Source organism: Talpa europaea (assembly GCF_964194135.1).
Source record: "Talpa europaea genome assembly, chromosome: 11".
Classification (NCBI taxonomy): Eukaryota; Metazoa; Chordata; class Mammalia; order Eulipotyphla; family Talpidae; genus Talpa; species Talpa europaea.
In genome coordinates, this window is record NC_140078.1 from 86,230,604 (window position 1) to 86,249,611 (window position 19,008).

General features: G+C 40.5%; 2 protein-coding genes across 6 annotated transcripts in view; one reads left to right on the plus strand and one right to left on the minus strand.

Annotated features, from left to right (window-relative positions):
* The window catches only part of TOP2B (DNA topoisomerase II beta), a gene marked incomplete at its 5' end in the record, with an annotated part of 54,694 nt that extends 44,454 nt beyond the window's left edge, over window positions 1-10,240 (plus strand). For both annotated transcript variants that reach the window (XM_084247412.1, XM_084247413.1), the window contains 8 exons: window positions 1,753-1,894; window positions 2,071-2,232; window positions 3,503-3,704; window positions 4,736-4,815; window positions 5,770-5,880; window positions 7,787-7,909; window positions 9,117-9,211; window positions 9,847-10,240. In XM_084247412.1, coding sequence (XP_084103538.1) covers window positions 1,753-1,894; window positions 2,071-2,232; window positions 3,503-3,704; window positions 4,736-4,815; window positions 5,770-5,880; window positions 7,787-7,909; window positions 9,117-9,211; window positions 9,847-10,014 — 1,083 coding nt within the window. In that variant the 3' untranslated portion in view covers window positions 10,015-10,240. The remainder of the gene's footprint in view (window positions 1-1,752; window positions 1,895-2,070; window positions 2,233-3,502; window positions 3,705-4,735; window positions 4,816-5,769; window positions 5,881-7,786; window positions 7,910-9,116; window positions 9,212-9,846) is intronic.
* Window positions 10,241-11,667: 1,427 nt separating this feature from the next.
* RARB (retinoic acid receptor beta) overlaps window positions 11,668-19,008 on the minus strand; it is a gene marked incomplete at both ends in the record, with an annotated part of 333,578 nt that continues 326,237 nt past the window's right edge. For 3 of the 4 annotated variants that reach the window (XM_084248146.1, XM_084248149.1, XM_084248147.1), the window contains 3 exons: window positions 11,668-11,864; window positions 13,376-13,534; window positions 14,351-14,555. In XM_084248146.1, the coding sequence (XP_084104272.1) occupies window positions 11,668-11,864; window positions 13,376-13,534; window positions 14,351-14,555 (561 nt within the window). The remainder of the gene's footprint in view (window positions 11,865-13,375; window positions 13,535-14,350; window positions 14,556-19,008) is intronic. The other variant, XM_084248148.1, reaches the window with a different exon arrangement.

Below are 19,008 nucleotides of genomic sequence, written 5' to 3' on the forward strand. Positions count from 1 at the left end.
TTTTTACTCTTAATTAAGAACTCATCAGGCACATCCTATGTCTTTGACATTGATTAGTGTTACTGGGGATTTAAAAGTATGGCCAGAGTAAGCAGAAGAAAGGAATGTTGAGAAGCTGTTCCGAGCTGGGGAAATAGGAGGCATGATGGTCTGAAAGAAAGGCTAGTTTTTCTGCATAGGTTGTTTTTAGAACCCAGGGAAATATGTAAGGAGATGTATCCAACAGTCTAGTTAGAGCTTGAGAAATAAGCCTAACAGCTAGAGATTGGAGAGTTTTCTATACAGAGCTAATATTTTGAAGCACAGGAGCATTGTGATACCTGTAAGATCCCCCCTCTTCTACTCTTGCTAATCTGTGGTCTGTACTACTTTCTGATCATCTCGCTCCCCACCATACAGATTCACTTGTGTACTTACTTTCCCCTTGGGGAGATGGCTTCTCTCATTTATAGTTGCTGCTTGGCAGGTTTAGTTCTCAGCATTCTTCTCTTCACCTTACATAGATTCCTCAGGTAACCTCATCAATACCTAGAGCTTTATCCACTCATGCTGCTGACTCTTATGTCTCTGTCCCTAAGCTGTTATGTTTTCAGGTGTGCCAGGTTTATGTACTGAAGCACATGCCCCTCAAACTCAGCATGTCTGACATTGAACCTTTATTCTGATATCAAAACCTGTTCTTTGCTGTTTTTATTTCATTTACTGGCACTATCAGCCATTACTAACATAAGTCAAAAAACCTTGGAGTTACTTAATCAGTAATTAAATCCTATTAGTTGCTTGAAGCAGTTCCAAAATCCACCCCCTTACTTTGGTCACCAGTGACACTGTCTTACAACTTAAAAGTATTGTTAACTAGTCTTCCTGGTTCACTTCTACCTTTCTCCACTTTATTCCTCTCACTATTAACACCAGAGTGATATTTCCAAAAAGGCAGTTTATTACACAAGTGTTTAAAAGCTTTCAGTGACTTTCCATTGATGAGATAGTTATTTAGTATCTGCATGCTTTCCTATGTTTTCTGGCTACACTTTTGTCTTGTCTCTTCTTGAATCCTAGCAGGCTTTGTGCAATTTCCTAATCTTAGGTGGTAATTCATGTCTCTGTGTCTTCTGCTTGTAATGCTCTTCCTTCCTTCCTTTTCCTTACCTGGCATACATACATGGTTCTTTCAGACCTGATCAAAAAGGGTCCTTTTCTATCTTCCCTGACCCTGCCCTAGGCAGAGTTGTTCTTTTCTGCCCATCAGCCACTGTTATATTTGTTATTGTAATATCTCGTCTCTGCCTCTCACCTTAGGGTCCGAGGCAAGAGGGATTTTTGTCTTATAACGCTTAGCAGTACGCGATGTGTGTTACCTATTTTCCTTCAATAAACTGCAGGATTTTGTTGCCTAGTATAGAACTGTCTGAGCTCCAGGAACTAACTTTGCAGATATCTTACAGTATATTTAACTGTTGGTGTGAAAATCCCTTTGGTATTCGAAAGCTGCCTTCTTGTTTTTTTGGTTGCTGTTATGTAGCCATCATCTCAGTGTGTCAGAGCGGTAAATAATAGCATTTGCTGCAGATAAAGTAAAACATGATCTGATCAAAGTGGTGTATTCAAACCTCAGTAGAATCACATTTTATTATTTTTTAAGCACTTGATATGAAGCAGCAGTCTATTGGCTAGAAATGTATCTCTAAAACATAAGCTGTTAATTTAACTTTTATTTTTACTCATAGTTTGGTTTTCTTTTTTAATGTTTAGGGGGATGTTGATACTACAGCAGTAAAAGTGGAATTTGATGAAGAGTTCAGTGGGACACCAGTAGAAGGGACAGAAGAGGCGTTGATCCCATCAGCTCCTGTAAATAAAGGTCCCAAACCCAAAAGAGAGAAAAAGGAGCCTGGTAAGGAATTCTTACAAGTATTTTTGTGAGAAAATCTGTACAGGTTATTACTGGGCTGTTTTAATTATGCTTATTTTTGTTATTTTAAATGTGTGTTTGTGTGTGTATATATATATATATATAGATAGATATATATATCTCAATGCTTGTATGACTGCCTTTTTTTTTTCTTTCAGGTACCAGGGTGAGAAAAACACCTACCTCATCTGGTAAAGCCGGCACAAAGAAAGTGAAGAAACGGAATCCTTGGTCAGATGATGAATCCAAGTCAGAAAGTGACTTGGAAGAAACAGAACCTGTGGTTATTCCAAGAGATTCTTTGCTTAGAAGAGCAGCTGGTATTGTGATACATTTTGTTTGTTGTATATTATAGTTTGACCAAGTTAGTATAATTGGTATGCTAGTATTATCCATGTTGCTGAAGCACTAAATCATTAGTATTTCAAAAGTTACAGTTAAAGACAAAAAAAGTTTGATTATATTTTCTTCATAGTCTAAATGTTTGGTAAAAAATATACCTTGGTAATATACCAATAGTGATAGATCAATAAAAGGGCTTTGTTTTCTACCACTTGTATCAGGAAAAATTTCCCTCTACTTTAGGAGCCTTACTCCATGTATATAGCATGATTTAGATAACTGCAGTGATTGAGTTAGGCAGTCGAATCTCATTTTGCTATTACATATTTATTGTAATTTGCTGAATGTTCCTTTCTAAACATTCATTAAATTGAAGTCATCAAATAATTAAAAATTGAGGAGTGTCTTAAGTTCTAATTTACTTAAAGTGAATCATGGGAACTTGGTTATTTTACTTTGGGAGATAATTTTTAAATTATATATTAGATCTTAAATTTTGTGGTTCTGTAATCACCAAGGGCCTGAATTTCTTTTTCCTAACGTGTATAGGTAGTATATTGTAGGCGAAATTGTGACGTGAGTAAATTCAGTTACAATGAAAATGTATTAAATACCTAATTTTTGGATTTTTTCCAAACATCCAAAATGGAGTATGAAATTACACAGCACCAAACTAATTTTTAAATTTCATTTCATAGTATATATTAGAAATTAGAGTAAGTTATTTGCATTATATACTAGAGTGTCTTTCCTCATAGTTGTTACCTTTTTATGAATTATTATTTTGTTAATACATTGAAGCCGTACATCTCCTATTTTTCTCACTCATCTGAAAAATTAGTTATTTCACAGCTAAACTATTGTGAAGATAGAAAATTTTATGGAAGAAGAGAAAGTTTAGCACATTCTAAAGACCTGTGAAATTTCTTTTGTAATGGTTGAAATGGGAAATCTTAGTTACTTTTGAAGTGGCCATATGCCTGTGTATGACAGACATCATTCTGATATTCTCATTAGTTCTCTAACATATGCAGCATTACTTTGTAGTCTCCTGGGAAGTGTAAGACAGATATTAACATTATTAAAATAACTGAAACCAAAGTTGTTGGCTTTTAGTGTTTAAATGCTTATCTGTTTTTGCCTTGTGTATTTTTAGAGATAACTAGAATATTTTTAAATGCATTATTAGTAGTTTCATGTGAATAAAGCTGGGTATGAATTTAATATTCACTTTTGTTTCTCTCCTAGCCGAAAGGCCTAAGTACACATTTGACTTCTCGGAAGAAGAGGACGAGGATGCTGATGATGATGATGACAATAATGATTTAGAGGAATTGAAAGTGAAAGCATCTCCTGTAACAAATGATGGGGAAGATGAATTTGTTCCTTCAGATGGCTTAGACAAAGATGAATATACATTTTCACCAGGCAAATCAAAAACTACCCCAGAGTAAGTAATGAAGCAACTTTTGTTCACTTACATGGTAGTTTGAGCGCCTGTCAAAACCATAAGGTATAAGAAATTGTTATTCTAGAGGAGGTACTCCTTTAGAAGGAATGAATCTTGCTAGTATTGCAAGTGTTTATATAACTCTTACTATAGATTAGAGCACAAGTTGGCATTTTTTTTCCTACAGGACTTGATAGTAAGTATTTTAGGCTTTGTAGTCCATATAACCTCTCTCATATCTGTCTATACTCAATGCTGCCCTAAAGAGTATGTGAATGTGTCCTACTAAAATTTTATTTACAGACAGATGGCAGGTCTATGGGACAGTTTGACAACCCCTGGTTCAGAGAAAACTTAGTACGTCTTTGGAATTGGGAGGTTTAATTTTCCTCCCTAGATTTGAACATTAACATGTAGGATGTGCAGTTTGTGAACTAGTTCAGAATTTTTCAATATGTATGAAGATACTGAACTGTTCACTTTATTTTTAATTAACATTGGTTCACATCATGTATGTTACCAAGTACTGTCATTACAGATTTTTAAGTTTTATTATGCATACAAGAACTGGGGTTCAGGCCAGAGGTGCGGGGTGAGAAGATTCACCAGAGACAGAGTGGGGGGCAGAACAGGCAGATTGACTGAAATACACTACTGAGGGGAGCAGCGGGCGAGTCAGGAGAGGTCTGCTGTGCCATGTGGGTTGCTCCCTGGCGGGCTGGGGGATCAAACTCTTACTGTAGAGGCTGCGGATAGCTTCATAGTGTTTAACCTGTTGCACCACCAGGGAGGCTCTGTTTTTACACATTTTTTTAAAAAAACTATTTTACCATCTGTAGTCTAAGATAAGTAGGATTATTGCCTGACTTTCTTCATAAAATTTAATTTAGTGGTATTTTTAATAACTAAGTCTTTGGTCAGTTTCCATCTGTGTGTATGTATGCACTAAAATTTTCTTAGGTGATTATAACTATATATCTGGTTTCAGTCTTGATAAATTTCCTCTTTGTGGTATATAATTTTTTTAATAGAAAATCTTCACATGACAAAAAAAGTCAAGATTTTGGGAATCTCTTCTCATTTCCTTCATACTCTCAGAAGTCAGAAGATGGTATGCTTGTTTTTTTTCCCCCCATTGGTTAATTGTATTATTGCTGTGTGTTGGAGAAAAATTACATCATGATTTAATTTCAGGATTTTTTTGAGTAGAAAACTTACCTCCTTTTTGTATTTTCCTCAATATTACAAGGATTATTTAGTTCTCTTCCAACTGATTAGTCAAAAATAGGCATTATGAAAACATTTAGGTGGACAGGCAGATGCTAACCTGTGGGGGGGGGGGGCGAAAGGGTTTGATAGTTTTAATGAGAGGAAAAAGTTAAATTTAGAAGGAATACTGAAATTTGATTATGGCAATGTAAATTTATATGTGCATATTAATAATCTTACAGCTTTCTTAAACTGTCAAATATAAATTACCCTAGTAGCTGAAAGATTAAAGCTTTCATAGGAACAAATATATTTATATATCTGTGGTACATATTCTATATGTATAGACAGATGAGCATTTTTGACAACATATCTAAATATATACAAAATTGTACATATAATAGTTAAAATGACTATTTGAATGTGATAGTCTTATAGAAGAGTTAATTTGAGAAATGGAGGGATAGAGGATGAGATTAAGTATAAAAGTAAACTGAAGTTAGTAAGCCTCTGTGCGTTATAAGTTAATCTTCAGTAATTTAAAATTGATTCAGAAATATGAATATTTACTATGATTTGAATATCATTACTGACATTCATGTCATTTTAAATAATATTTGGGACTATTAAGAATTTTAAATAATATAGAAATGTATGGGGTGACAATGGAGTTAACATTTTTGGCGAAAAACATTGTTATTGTTTCATTTTCTGCTGTTAGTATATTGTATATGTGATCACAGAATAGAAATTCTAAGATCACTTATTTAGCTAAAGAGAAGTCATCAGTAAAAAGAATCAAAGTTTAAGTGGCCCACACACAAGCTCTTACTGAACAAAAGCTTTGTAATTTTAGATTCTGCTAAATTTGACAGTAATGAAGAAGATTCTGCTTCTGTTTTTTCACCATCATTTGGTCTGAAACAAACAGATAAAGGTCCAAGTAAAACGGCAGCTGCTAAAAAAGGTATGTACTTATGATTTTTGCAATGATTAACAAAAGCAAAACATAACAGGTAGTTGTTAAAGTTTACTGTTATTTGAAACGTTGCAGTATAACTTTAAAATGAGATGCCCATGCATTGATATCTAAAGTTAGCTTTCTAGTAACGCTCTCCTATAGTTGTAGTCTTTCTACTAGTAGCCTGATTGTGTTACCTGTGTAGGGTTATGCTTTACTCCTCACATGGAATGAATGGTCATTTGATTTAATTCATGACTTTTTCTTTGTGAGTCACATAGCTGCTTTTCTAATGCCATAGATTGTCCATTAATTAATTTTTGAAGGTCACCTTTAGTGCTTTGTTTATTTACTTGCTGTACAAGTAGCAGCTATGTTTTTAAACACTGTGGACCATTCCTTTGGGATCTTAATTATACAGCAGACAGTACTATTGTAGACACATGTATTAGATGTAGCAGAACAACACTTTCTAAAAAAGTTCCCACTTACTCTGAACACACTAGGACTGTGGTGAGAAATTGGTTGGCTAGAGGAATCTCTCCAGCCAAAGCATTGGGTGTCCCGCCCTTACTCTCTGTTACCACTTCAGTGCAAAAGACCAATGTCTATATTTCTTTATCTGAGGACTATCTGTTTTTGCAATGCTATAAGGTTAGCATTTCCCTGCCCCTATCTTTCTTTACCAGTGATTGGGGAAAGGTGAGCTACAAATGTCCTAGTTTCTTGTCCTTTCGATGCACTGACTCTGGGATGTGTGTTCTATGCTGGCTCTCAGAGATTCCTCACAGGGTGTAAGCTCCCAGAATGATAACAGACATGAGAGTTTACTCATTACTGGCTGTCCTTTCTTCACTGTCTCATTTATGTACTCCTTTCCTTCACCTCCTAAGTATGTACTTGTGTATTTGTCTTGGGGTGACTTCTGTGGAACTCACAGACTCTAAGTTTCCTTTACACATCATTTATCTTTGTATGAACAGCTTATATTAGAACTGACATGAAAACCTGGGAGCTACATCACTTTTTTGAACATTATCAACTCATTTACTTCATCAAGGTCCTGTGAGCAAAAAGCCACCATAGTACTCTACCCAGCAGAATTGAAGGTGTCATCTAACACAAGTCCAGAAACTCTTCTGAAAACAGTAGTGCTCTAGAACCCCCTGCTATGTCGGGCCTGTACTTACGCTTGGAGCTGCCACAAGGCTCTTCTGGTAGATTTAGTCATGAAGGATGCAGAGAGGGCAAAGCTACACACTCCGTGGCTGCTACTCCCATAAGAGCATGGGCTCCTCCTATTGTTTTATTGAGGGGCCTTGCTCAAATTGGGACTGGGAATACATTTTCCAAAGAACTAGCGTGGGTGTTTGGTTTTTAGAAGAGAAGTTAGTGACTAATTCAATACATTTTTTAAAAAATTAATAAAAGACAGGCCTTTGGGTCTGTTGTTTACTTACCTAGAATTTTCATGTTTCCACATAAGCTTGGTTGCTTTTTTTATGGAAGTGAATTGGTTTCTATTCATGGTATTTGAGGGTCCCATAAAATTTTTTTCTCTGATCGTTTTAAAAGTTTGAACTCAACATGTGGTTATATTTGGGTATAATTAATATATCGGATATACTTCTTTTGGTCTTGATTATACTATATTTGTACTACTGCTTTAAAAGTTAATTCATTTTAATGGTCCTTGTTTAAAATACCTCGCTTGAAATATCAAAAGGCAAATTATGAATAATAAAAAATATTTGCCATCATGAGAAAGTGTTTGCCTTTACACTGGCACCAAGTAGACAAACCATTTTAAAACTACTTAACCCCCATCAACAGTTAAGAAATGCCATTGTTATAGGACTCATTTCAGCCTGGTATTTCACATTAATCTATAAAATGGGAATTTGCTTAATAGGAAAACCATCTTCAGATGCAATCCCTAAGCCCAAGAGAGCCCCCAAACAGAAGAAAGTAGAGACTGTAAACTCTGACTCAGACTCGGAATTTGGCATCCCAAAGAAGACTACAACACCCAAAGGTGAGGTGTCAGCCTTGGTGTAATCCTCTAAGCAATGCCTTGTGGAAAATGTCTAGTCTCTTCTATTCACTGGATTTACAGAGACTGTGTACTTAGTTTATTGTGAATTTCCTCATTCTTCAGTAAGCAGTACGTGTAAGAGTCAGTGCTGAATTCAAAGGAAATAGAGCAATTTTGTGTCGTCATTTTGTTTTAGAAATGTAGAAACTAAGACTCAAACACCCTCTTCAGCCAACTCATTGGAAGTAGTTATTGCAAAAGCAGATGAAGGCTTCTCACTAAATAAAGTATGACATTCTCTACATTACGCTGGAGCTAGGAGTCTTAGACCACAGCTTGTTGCTCATCCGGGAAATGAAATGGCTGTTCTCAGGGCCACGCGAGGGCACCAGTTCTCCCTGGGACCCCGCTGTACCTCTAGAATGTCCTTAAAGCTGCTTTGAAAAAATATACATGAGACATAATTTTCTGTAAGGGTAGCTACTCAATCTTTTGACCAACTGACAGATACCATCAAACAGTGCAGTAGGTCAATACTCTATAAAGTCAGAAGTGCTAGTATCTTACTTGTTGGTTATAATTCTTAAGACATTTTTTAAAATTCAGAATTACAATTTAATTTTCTTTCATTGGCATAGTGGGACAAACGTTTGGTTACTATTTAAATATATTACCTTTTCCCCTTCTTCCTTTAATGATGAGAGTAAGACGTTAGGTAGATGAAAACAATAGGTTGCATGTGGTGATCCTAGGTCTAAGAAGAAAGAGTTTTCAGATTATTGCATGATTTATGCTAGCGGTTAATTCTAGGGTTGTTACTGAAAGTGGGGCCTGCAATTGGTTGTTACTAGTGTGTGGTAAGTACAGTGTAGAGTAAGCATTTAAACATTTAAAAAGTAGGCACTACCTTTCTAGGAACTCACACTGTATTCTTTTTATGTTAATGCTCTAGGAAAAATTAGAAGCTAAAAATATTTTCTTTTCAAGCTCACAGACCACATAGGTAAAATATAAATGCTTTATCAGGTAATTAAAATTTATCACCAGACCGTCCAACTAATTTAAATTATTTTTGAAATACTCTTTAGTCATGTCAACACCAGATTTTAAGAGGTCAGGATTATAGTACTGAGCAGAGCATGTAAAAAGTTTAATATTTTGACATTTATCTCTTTGTACTTACACTAAACCTGTGTTTCACTTTAAGGTAAAGGTCGAGGGGCAAAGAAAAGGAAAGCGTCTGGCTCTGAAAATGAAGGTGATTATAACCCTGGCAGGAAGACAGCCAAAACAACAAGCAAGGTAATGTGGAGCATCTTTTAATATGTGGTTTTAAGATGATCTATATAGATCTTGTAATAGCTCTGAGCTTAGCATCTCTTATCAAACATAAATCTTCATAATCAAGACTATTTCCTGGATATATAAGTATGGTATAAATCAGCTTACTTATTTAACAGAAGTTACACATTACCTGTCTGAAATATCATCTTTCAGATAAATAAAGGCTATTTCTTTTTAACTTGAATTCATTTGACCAGAGCTAGTTTTTCCAGTAGCTTTTAGATTAAAAACAGAACACATCAAATGTCACCTACCTCTCTTCCTGTCAAAACTTAAAAATACAGATGATTGTAGTTTTATGCTGCTCATTACATTTACCTCTCCCATGCAGTCTTCTATAACTGGGCCGTCATGGTTCCACTTGGGACAGGTAATTGAGAGAAAGTAATGGTGACAGTGTGCGCTCCTCAGGGTGAGAAATTAATCTTTTTTTCCCCCTTCATAAAAATGAGTAGGTAACTGATCTTAACACTAGAATTACAATTCTGATTTTAAAAAGCACATTCTTTGTAATAGTTCCCAAATATAGCACTAGTCTACGGAACAATTGTTTACAACCACTAGGGGTTTTTAAATCTTTTTTAAATGTCTAGAAACCGAAGAAAACATCTTTTGATCAGGATTCAGATGTGGATATCTTCCCATCAGACTTCACTTCTGAACCACCTTCTCTGCCACGGACCGGTCGGGCTAGGAAAGAAGTAAAATATTTTGCAGAGTCTGATGAAGAAGAAGATGTTGATTTTGCAATGTTTAATTAAGTGCCCAAAGAGCACAGAAACATTTTAACAAATACCTTGTGTTGTCCTTTTGTCTTTTCTGTCTCAGACTTTTGTACATCTGGCTTATTTTAATGTGATGATGTAATTGATGGTTTTTTATTATTGTGGTAGGCCTTTTAACATTTTGTTCTTACACACAGTTTTATGCTCTTTTTTACTCATTGAAATGTCATGTACTGTCTGATTGGCTTGTAGAATTGTTATAGACTGCCGTGCATTAGCACAGATTTTAATTGTCATGGTTGCAGACTACAAACCTGCTTTTTGAAATGAAATTTAAACATTAAAAATGGAACTGTGTTTTCTGTCTCTTTCCTGAACATGAAACTGCAGTAAAAGGCTCCCCACACACCTTTAAAATAAATATATTTTATTCTTTGCCAGGAGACTCCATGGAAAAAGGTAAACAGTATATGAACATAGAAAGCATTGTTAAACAATCTCAATGTACAAACAGAGCCAGTGGAAGTACATCACAGACTTGCTAATATATCAAAAAAAAAAAAAATCCACTAGTGCTTAAATGAGAACTAAGAACTGACACTTGTATCTGTTAACCACTCTACCACAGCTTTCACTCTGCTTCATAGTGATTGAACAAGGTCAAGGATGCAGATTCTGCCCATACCTCGGGGAATTAATATTAGCCACTGGGCATGAAGAAGGCTGGGGAAAAAAAACCGCGTAGCAGGCATGAATCAGGAAGGACAACAGAGTTACTTGGTACAGGTGGTAAACCAGCCTGCTCATTCGCCCATGAAATTCCCCTAATGGCTTGTGAATAGGTAAACAAAAACTTATTAACACTGAAAAGTGTTTCTGCCTTGGAGGCTATCATTACTGTAAAAATGTATCTTTTTTTAAAAATGTGTAGTAATGTCATTAAACAAGTAATAAACCACTTTTAATTTAAAGTGACATGAACAACTGAACAAATGACATTTGATGAACTGAACTGGCAGTTACACCGATACAGAATTCTCTTCTGCTAGTGCAGTGAATTTGTATACTTTTACTGGGCAACATGAAATAAAAGATGCAGTTTGCAAGAACAAGCTTCCATACTAACTAAATTAGAAAATCTTTAGCCTTATCTTGTCATACTGTACAATAGTCCCATTTCCTTACCTTGATGTCTTGATTCTCCTGTGAAGGCAAGACAGTCATCGTTTTGAACCTTTCTGAGCTGGACATGTACAGTAGTCTGTTTTATAACCATGGTGTGGCTTGGTCATTTTTGAGTATGCAAGACAAAAGCACCAAACATACAGTATAGAAAGAACAGAGCCGTACTTCTGTATGTACAAAGTCTTCAGAAACCTAACCAGGGGTAAATCATTTTGACTGGGTCTTTGCCATGCAATCTTGAGTGTTCAAAGAGGAAAATAGAAGCTTTTAACTAGTTTCTGGTTGCATGAAATGGCTGATTTTTAGAATTTAAAAAGTTTGCATTTCTAGGTAAGTTAGACAGTGAGGAGTATATATTGATACATACGAAAACTTCTTGGTCCTTCTTGAGTTTTAATATATTTTCGGTCCAAAAATTAAGCAGCAGTAAAAATGTTTTTTTCTTGCATTTTAAATCCCGGAACTGAAGTTACTGGGGAATGTTTGAAGTTGATGGAAAGTGTCTTATTGCACCAGTGGGGACTGACTGACACCACTGTTTTCCACTGAGCTGGGTGAGATGCTGGGACTGTGCTCTGCTGTGTTCCCACTTGAACTTGGGGTCAAAGGTTCATGTCCTTCAGAATTCTCCAGCATTTCCTGAATGAGAGGTGGCATTGATCCAGGGATTTCCATTTTCAAGGTAATTACACGTTCTGCACCTTTTTGAAAGAGATAATAGAAATCTGGTAGCGATAAGGAGTTAAGTGAGTAACTAGGTATCAACTTTCATCTACTTTAACATGGGTGAAAACCAAATGCCTCCCGCAGGCTAGCCTAATTTCACAGTATTTAAATATTAGAAGTAATAGATATTACTTTATCTGTAGACACGACAGAGGGGGTAACATGCTTAAGTTTGACAATCTGTGCTTCAATTTCAGAAAAAAAAAAAATCAGTATACATTCATTTAACCAAATTTACGAAGAGAAGTTCCTCATAAAAGACCAGAAAGAGTGTATTTTTTGAAAGTGAGACAGTTGAAAGGTCTCCAGTTATCTACAGAAAGAGGAAATGAGCTGACTAACGAAATGTGCAGAGATGACCAACCTGAATACCCCGGCATCGCCCAACGGGGTGGCTACTAGCCACATGCGACTTCAAATTCATGGACTGAAAACAGTGCTCCCATTGCATTAACCACATTTGAAGTGCTCAAGAGCCACATGTGACCAATGGCTACTGCATCAACAGTGGGGATTACAGCATATTCCATAACCACAGTCAATTCTGTTACACTGGTCTGGCAATTTGTAGAGACGGAGTGATAGTACTGGGTTAAACAGCCTTACTGCTTCAGACTTGAAGCTGCCATAATTTCTATGGCATAAAGCAGTGATAGCAGCTGTTTGCTTCTCAATCCCATGCTAGGGATGGGCTCAGTGTCTCACTGGAGAAAGGTCTGACAAGGAGCTTAAGAATTGAGACTCCCGTTGAGCAAGTTCACTTGGCTCGCCAAGGTCTTCAGGGACAGAGAGACTACGCTAATGGGGCAGGAGAGTGACAAATCACAGCGCATTCGGTACCGGGGATAGCTGCTGAGTTCTCTCTCTGCAGACCCTGCTCTAACACTCAACGGTGATGTGGCTCTAGGCACTTCTGTAATTGCTGGAGTTGCCACATAAACTGAAAATCACCAGGCAGAGAATATTTATGCCTCTTAGGAAGGCAAGAATTCCTTTGCTTAGAAGTGTGCAGAAGTAAATCTGCCTACACACGAGAGAGCAATGGCTACATTGATTGAGAGGGAAACTTAGCCAATAACAATTACCCTAAGTACTGTTCATTTTTTGTGAGGTTTGGATGTTCAGGAAAACCTGGAGTCAAGTTTATATAAACCAGAACATGTGTGGCAAATTAGGATAAAATGCATAAAACTCAAAAATTTAAATGCTCAACGTATAGTATTCTTTGAAAACAGCTTTCAAACCACTTTATCTGATGGTTAAAAATCTATGAAGATCAACGAGTAAGGTAAGATTTGAGGTCTTTTTTTCCACCCCCCAATGGTGGGTACTATTTAATTCCTCTTAATTTCTGTGAGAAATTAATTCCAAAACAACAAAAAGGCAGCTAGTCTCAAACCTCCTGAATAGTACAGAGCAGCACAACCCGGTTAGGACCGCCGGTCACTGGTTCACTGAACAGCACAGTGAGACGCTGAAGACATACCTTTAGCGCTGATGCTGCGAAGATCTGTGATTTTCATTAAGATCTTTGGGAACATGTGGGGCTTGCTGGGCCGTCTCTTTCTGATATAAATTTTTAGTGCTTCCAGCAATGGTTCTTGTAGCTTATCTACTTTTGTTGGTTCCTCAAGGTCCTGGCGGTCTAGAAACCAGGAAAAAAGTATTAAATGGTATCAGGACAGAAGGCGTCACGTACTTTCCGGGCTAGGAGGTTTCTGCACATTTCCCTTTTCCCTTGTTCCTGCCATGACTGGTAGAGTCTGGTGACTCGATCACACACACATTTGAAGGGGTGTGTAGCTGCTTTTAACAGTGATACTTGAAATGACTGTGCCCCTCAATGTCAAAAGCACATTTTCCTGGCTGCCGAAACCAGGGACAGAATTACTTCTCGTGACCAGGAGGTGTCGCTACTGAGCTAAATTCAAACCAACCTCGAGCAGACCGGCAATAAAACTAAGGAAAATGGGCCCCTAATGAAGGCCTTTACTTTTTTAACTACTCATGATTCGGCATCCTGCGAGCCAGCTGGGATCATGACATAGAAATCATATTTTATCTCCATCCTACCCAGGAGTGGGGGTCGGGGGCAGGGCCAACCCAGTGACTTGTATTCCTGGCCACTAAATTAGTGAGCAGCACATGCAAAGTCCCTTGGGTTGTCATTAAAATGTCCCTAGACAGTCAATTTTATAATAGTTTGACTTTGCCTTTGAAAAATACCTGTGGCAATTGGAGAAATAACATTTTGGTATCTCAGAGCAGAGTGATCTCCAATACCTTTAACTTCTAGCAACATGGAAAAATGCAAGAAACCCCACGCATGCCTGCCTGCCTTTAGTCACAAGTCTTTTTCCATGCAAAGTAACTCCAGAATGGAGATGAGGAATTTCCCATAAATTACAAGTATAAGTTGTTCTTCATGGAATCTCACGAGGGTTTTCTAGGTAGTTGGTACCTCCACAGATTAAGCAGATGGCACTAAGAAGGCCTGTTTCTGTGTCATCCATTTCCAAAGGCAGAAGCTGGTTGGCAAAGGTGAACACAAGGTCAGTCAGAGGACCAAATCCGGCATTGTGCATCTGAGTTCGATTTAGGGTAAGGCCATCTGAAAAAGTCATGGTGTCTTGTTCTGGGGTGTACCTGGTGCAAATTCTAAGAATCTGAAAGAAAAAACAAACCCATATTAGATAGATCATCAAAGCCAGCCTACACCTATCCCGGCAGCATCATTCTGATCTGGGCAGCAAATAACATGCAGATTTCCAAGGTGCTCTGAACTCCCATGGGACGCGTGCCCTCCCTGCAGATGTCTGTGTGTCTTCTAGTTCCTCCACTTCAAGGCTGCAGATGTCACAACATGGGCTAAAGTTATTAAGGGAATGATAAATAGCACACAAGAAAATTTGAGAAATATCTGTGCTAAAAGTAATTCATTTGATTCAAATAAACATTTACTGAGTACCTACTTATGTCCCAGGCACTGTGCCAGGTGCTAGGGATAATAAAAAATGAGTAGTAGGTTTTGTTTTTTTTTTTAAAGGGGTAGAGTCTGAAAAAAGGGACAGTATCTACACTTAATCTTTCAAACAACAAATGGAATATTCTTATTTTCTAGATGAGGGACTGAAGACTCAGAAAGGTTAAGCCACATGCCCAAGCGTCACCCAGTGAACGCGGGACTCAGTCTGATTCAATCCTGCACTGGGTTCCCGCTGCCATGCTGCTTCTAGCCACACAGCTGTCCAGAACCGCACACGGGGAGTGGGGGTGGCAGCAGCAAGGTGCGGGGCATTCGGGAGAAGCGAGCCCAGACAACGCGGGAAGGAAATCAAGGGCAGGCTCCTGGAGCAGAGGGGGCGCGTCGAGTAAGCCCCGAAGTGCGGGTGGGGTTTCCTTAGGCAGGAAGCCAGCGCCGCTGCAGAGCTCCCCACCACCCGGCATGCCCCAGAGAGTAACCGTGCTGGCCACCCCGAGGTCCCTGCCGCCAGGGACACACCTGCTTACCACGCTGCCTGCCAGCCTCGCTCAGAGCACAACAAGCGCCAGAACGTCTGGATTAGTCGACAGTCAGCCCCGCCTCGCAGTGCTAAAACATACGACTTAAATCCCCACCGCCCTGCCCAGCCCGTGTGCTAGGAAGGCGCTTCGGAGCACCCCCTTGCCCCCCAGAATTCCATTTCTGTACCAACAACTGGGAAGGGCCTCTGCAACCCGGTTTCTACCCTGGACTTTGCCCTCTGGAAATGCCTCAGAGCTGCTTGAAGCGCAGAGAGAAGTGACTGCTGCCTGGACAGAGGCTGAGGGGGCGAAGTCTGTCCCAGATGCTGGCGCTCAGCTTGCCTGGGTGTGGGCCCCACGAATGTCTGCCTGCGCGGGGTGATCAGGAAGGCCTGCCATCTTCATGACACCTGGCCTCGTGTGGAAGAGTGTTCTCTGAGCAAGCGCAGGATTCCCACGGAGGAGGGGACCCCAGGAGCAGAGCCCCCGGCCTATATTCCTATCAGGGCTCATAGAACAGCTGTTAGCAAATCTCTTCTCTTGTCAGGGAAGCGCTCTGGGGCAAGGGTGTGTCTCAAAGAGAAGATCGTCTTGAGCTGACCGGCAGTGGCACTGCAAGCGCCTCCCGTCCCCGACCACATTGGCCGGGGCAGGCCTGATGCACTAGAAGGCCTCACGCTCTTCTGTCCGCAGGTCTCTGAGCTTCCAAGAGGACAGTGGGCTCGAAGCACCTCCTCCTGCGTGGAGGACTCCAGGGAGCTTGAGCAAAGTGTCAGGATGCCCTGGAGAGACGCCTTTGCCGCCAAGGTCGTCTTGACATTGAACATAGAGGAGGGTGAATAGTAGCATATCTCACCTCCAACATGTAATAATAAATAATAACATCTGCCGGGTACTATGTTAAGTTTTAATATATTACTTAATTCTTGTATCTACCCATGAATAGCTACTACTATTACCCTACTTTACAGATGGGAAAACAAACCCAAATAACTTGTTCTAGGTAACGTCACGTGCATGTTATGTACGTAGCAACGGCAGGTTTGCCTCAGGGCCTGTGCTGTCATCTGCTCCACTGCAGCCACGTCACTGCAAAAACTAGGTCCCTCTAACCTGAGCTAACTGCCGGCCCAGTGTGGATTTGCAGACCCGTCTCACTTGTCTCCTAGGCCGGGTGCTCTTGTGCAGTGCACAGCCCGAACAGCTGTACATGGGAGCACACGGCCTGTGGCGGAGAGACACAATTCTACAAGCTTCAATTTATATTGGGCGGTGTGTTGTAAATGAGGACACGTCCTCAAGCTTCTTAATGTCCTTGTTGTGTCACCAGTGGCACAGTGAACCGTACAGCCGTGCTAAGAAAAGATGACCAAGAAAGGACTAAGATTCCTCCTCATCGGATGGGTGGTTGACCTTGCCTCAGATATTTGCCCAGGGCCTCCCTAAGCTGGCCTCGCCATCTCCAAGTCCCTGGCTGGCTGACATGTTGCGCTTCATCTCAGTAGCTGGCGGCGTGAAGCCATCCCCACTGTCAGAGCAGCAGCGTCCAGAGGTCCATGGGAACAAGCCCGAGGCCCTGGGAGGTGAAGCGCAGTGCCTGAGATCACACAAATAATGGTGCCTGGGCCTCCAACACAGGACTCCTAACCCCAGGCCAACGTTCCTCCAACTACCTGGAGAAACACAAGGAGCCATCACGTGACGGGCAAAGTCGCCATGCTCCGTATTTATGAGCCCAACGCCCGCAGACACGTCTCCAGGTTGGAGCCAAACAGGTGCTGGGTAAGTCCGTGCGGAGTCAGCACACTGCCAGGACGCGCACGCACGAGACCTGTCCCTGAAGAGAGTGAAAGCAACCTGGGCTTGGTTGGAAAGAAGACAAGGGCGATGGCATCTGCGAGCTGTCAAGGGACCACTTAGAAATCCACGTCCAAACTGCAGAGACAAGTTATCTTTTTCAAACACTTCTCTGAAGGATTTTTCTCCTCAAAAGTTGGAAAATATTTGGATTTTGACGCATTTAAACTATGGCCGATTGCCTCACTCTTTAGAAAGCTCAAAATCAAGTCTAAAGAGGCTGCCCAGAGAGGACGGCATGTGGCCTAAGATGAGAGAACGGTCAATGTCTCCTTTTATCAAGGGTCGGCCACCCTACCCACCACCCTGGCCGCCCGAGAGGTCCGTGGGCATCCATCTCACGGTTTCTGGCCAGGCCTGTCTCCGGAGAGAGGCCAAGGAGTTTCGTTCTGTCACACTAAAGTCAACTGCCACTGGCAACCACCACGAGCTTCTCTGAGATGAAAACACCCTTTGTTTGAGAGGAGGGTATTTTATCTGGAAAGAAGAGCACCCAGAGCCCACGAGATGGGGTGAAAATAGCTCAGGCGAGACTGGCTCACCACTGGACGGTCCATTCAGACAACACAGAGCTCTGCTGGCAATCGAAGCCAATCCTCCTCGAGGAGAGCGGCACACGGTCTTTAGCCAGGACAAGCATCTCCCCACGGCTTTCCGTTGGCCTCCTAGCAGCAAAGTGCCTGAGGCTGGAGCCCAGAGAGGCTTTGTGCATTTGGCAAGGACTTTCCACTTCTCTCCTCATCCCTGTGACCACCCAAATCCGAGCCGTCCTCATCGGTGAGGGCCTTGAAGGTGGCTCCTCATTTCTACTCCACCCGCTCTGGTGCTGCACAGCCCATCCAGAGCAGCCAGCGCAGCTGCTCACACTCATCCCAGGGGAACCTCTCCCTGGCTAAAGGTCCTCCATAAAATCCAGATTTCTTCTTGTGGCTGCCACATCCTCCACCTTCAACTGCTCCTCTTTTTCCCTTGCTCATTAACTTCTGGCCCTGTTGGTCCTTTCCTGGGTCTCCTGCAAGTGCACTGCTGAACACACTTTCCCTAAGTATTTCTAGCACCAAGGGGCTCCCTTGGATCCTACTGATCAAAGCTTCTCTCCAACACGAACCATTGCTTAGACCATTTCTCTAAATTAGTTTTGCCTATTCTTGAAATTTGGCTAAATGGAATCATTTGGCTAAATGGTATCTTCTTGGGTGTCTGGCTTTTATTTACTCCATATCAGGCCTGTGCAAGTCTCCTGTGTTAATACATGTGCCCTTTTCATTGCTGTGTAGTATTCTACTCCATGACTCATCCTCCTTGCTTTATTTTCTTTATAGCACTTGCCACTTTCTGACTCATCTACTGTCTCAAACGTGAGCGTCTAGACAAACTCCCAGAGGGGACCGTTCTTTACCTGCCTTACTCCCTGCTGTGTCTTTAGCACACAGGGTACAGCCATCCATACAGCAAATGGTTAATGAATATTTGTTGAATAAATGAACTGAATGCCCTCATCAAACTCTTTCCTACCCTGTAGCCCCCTGATGGGGTATCCAGGGATTGCTAAGTTTTTAGGCAAAGGAGAAACCTCCAGTTGCTCACCGACCCACTCTCTACACTGATTGTTTGGCCACCTGTGGGCAGATGCTGATCTGTGTGATTGCTTATTCTCAGTTTCCTGTGGGATGGTGTAGTGATGATGATAACAACAGCACATACGAAACTTTGAGTGACTGTCTTTCCTGGCAGCATGAAGTTCCTATGAGCTCAAGG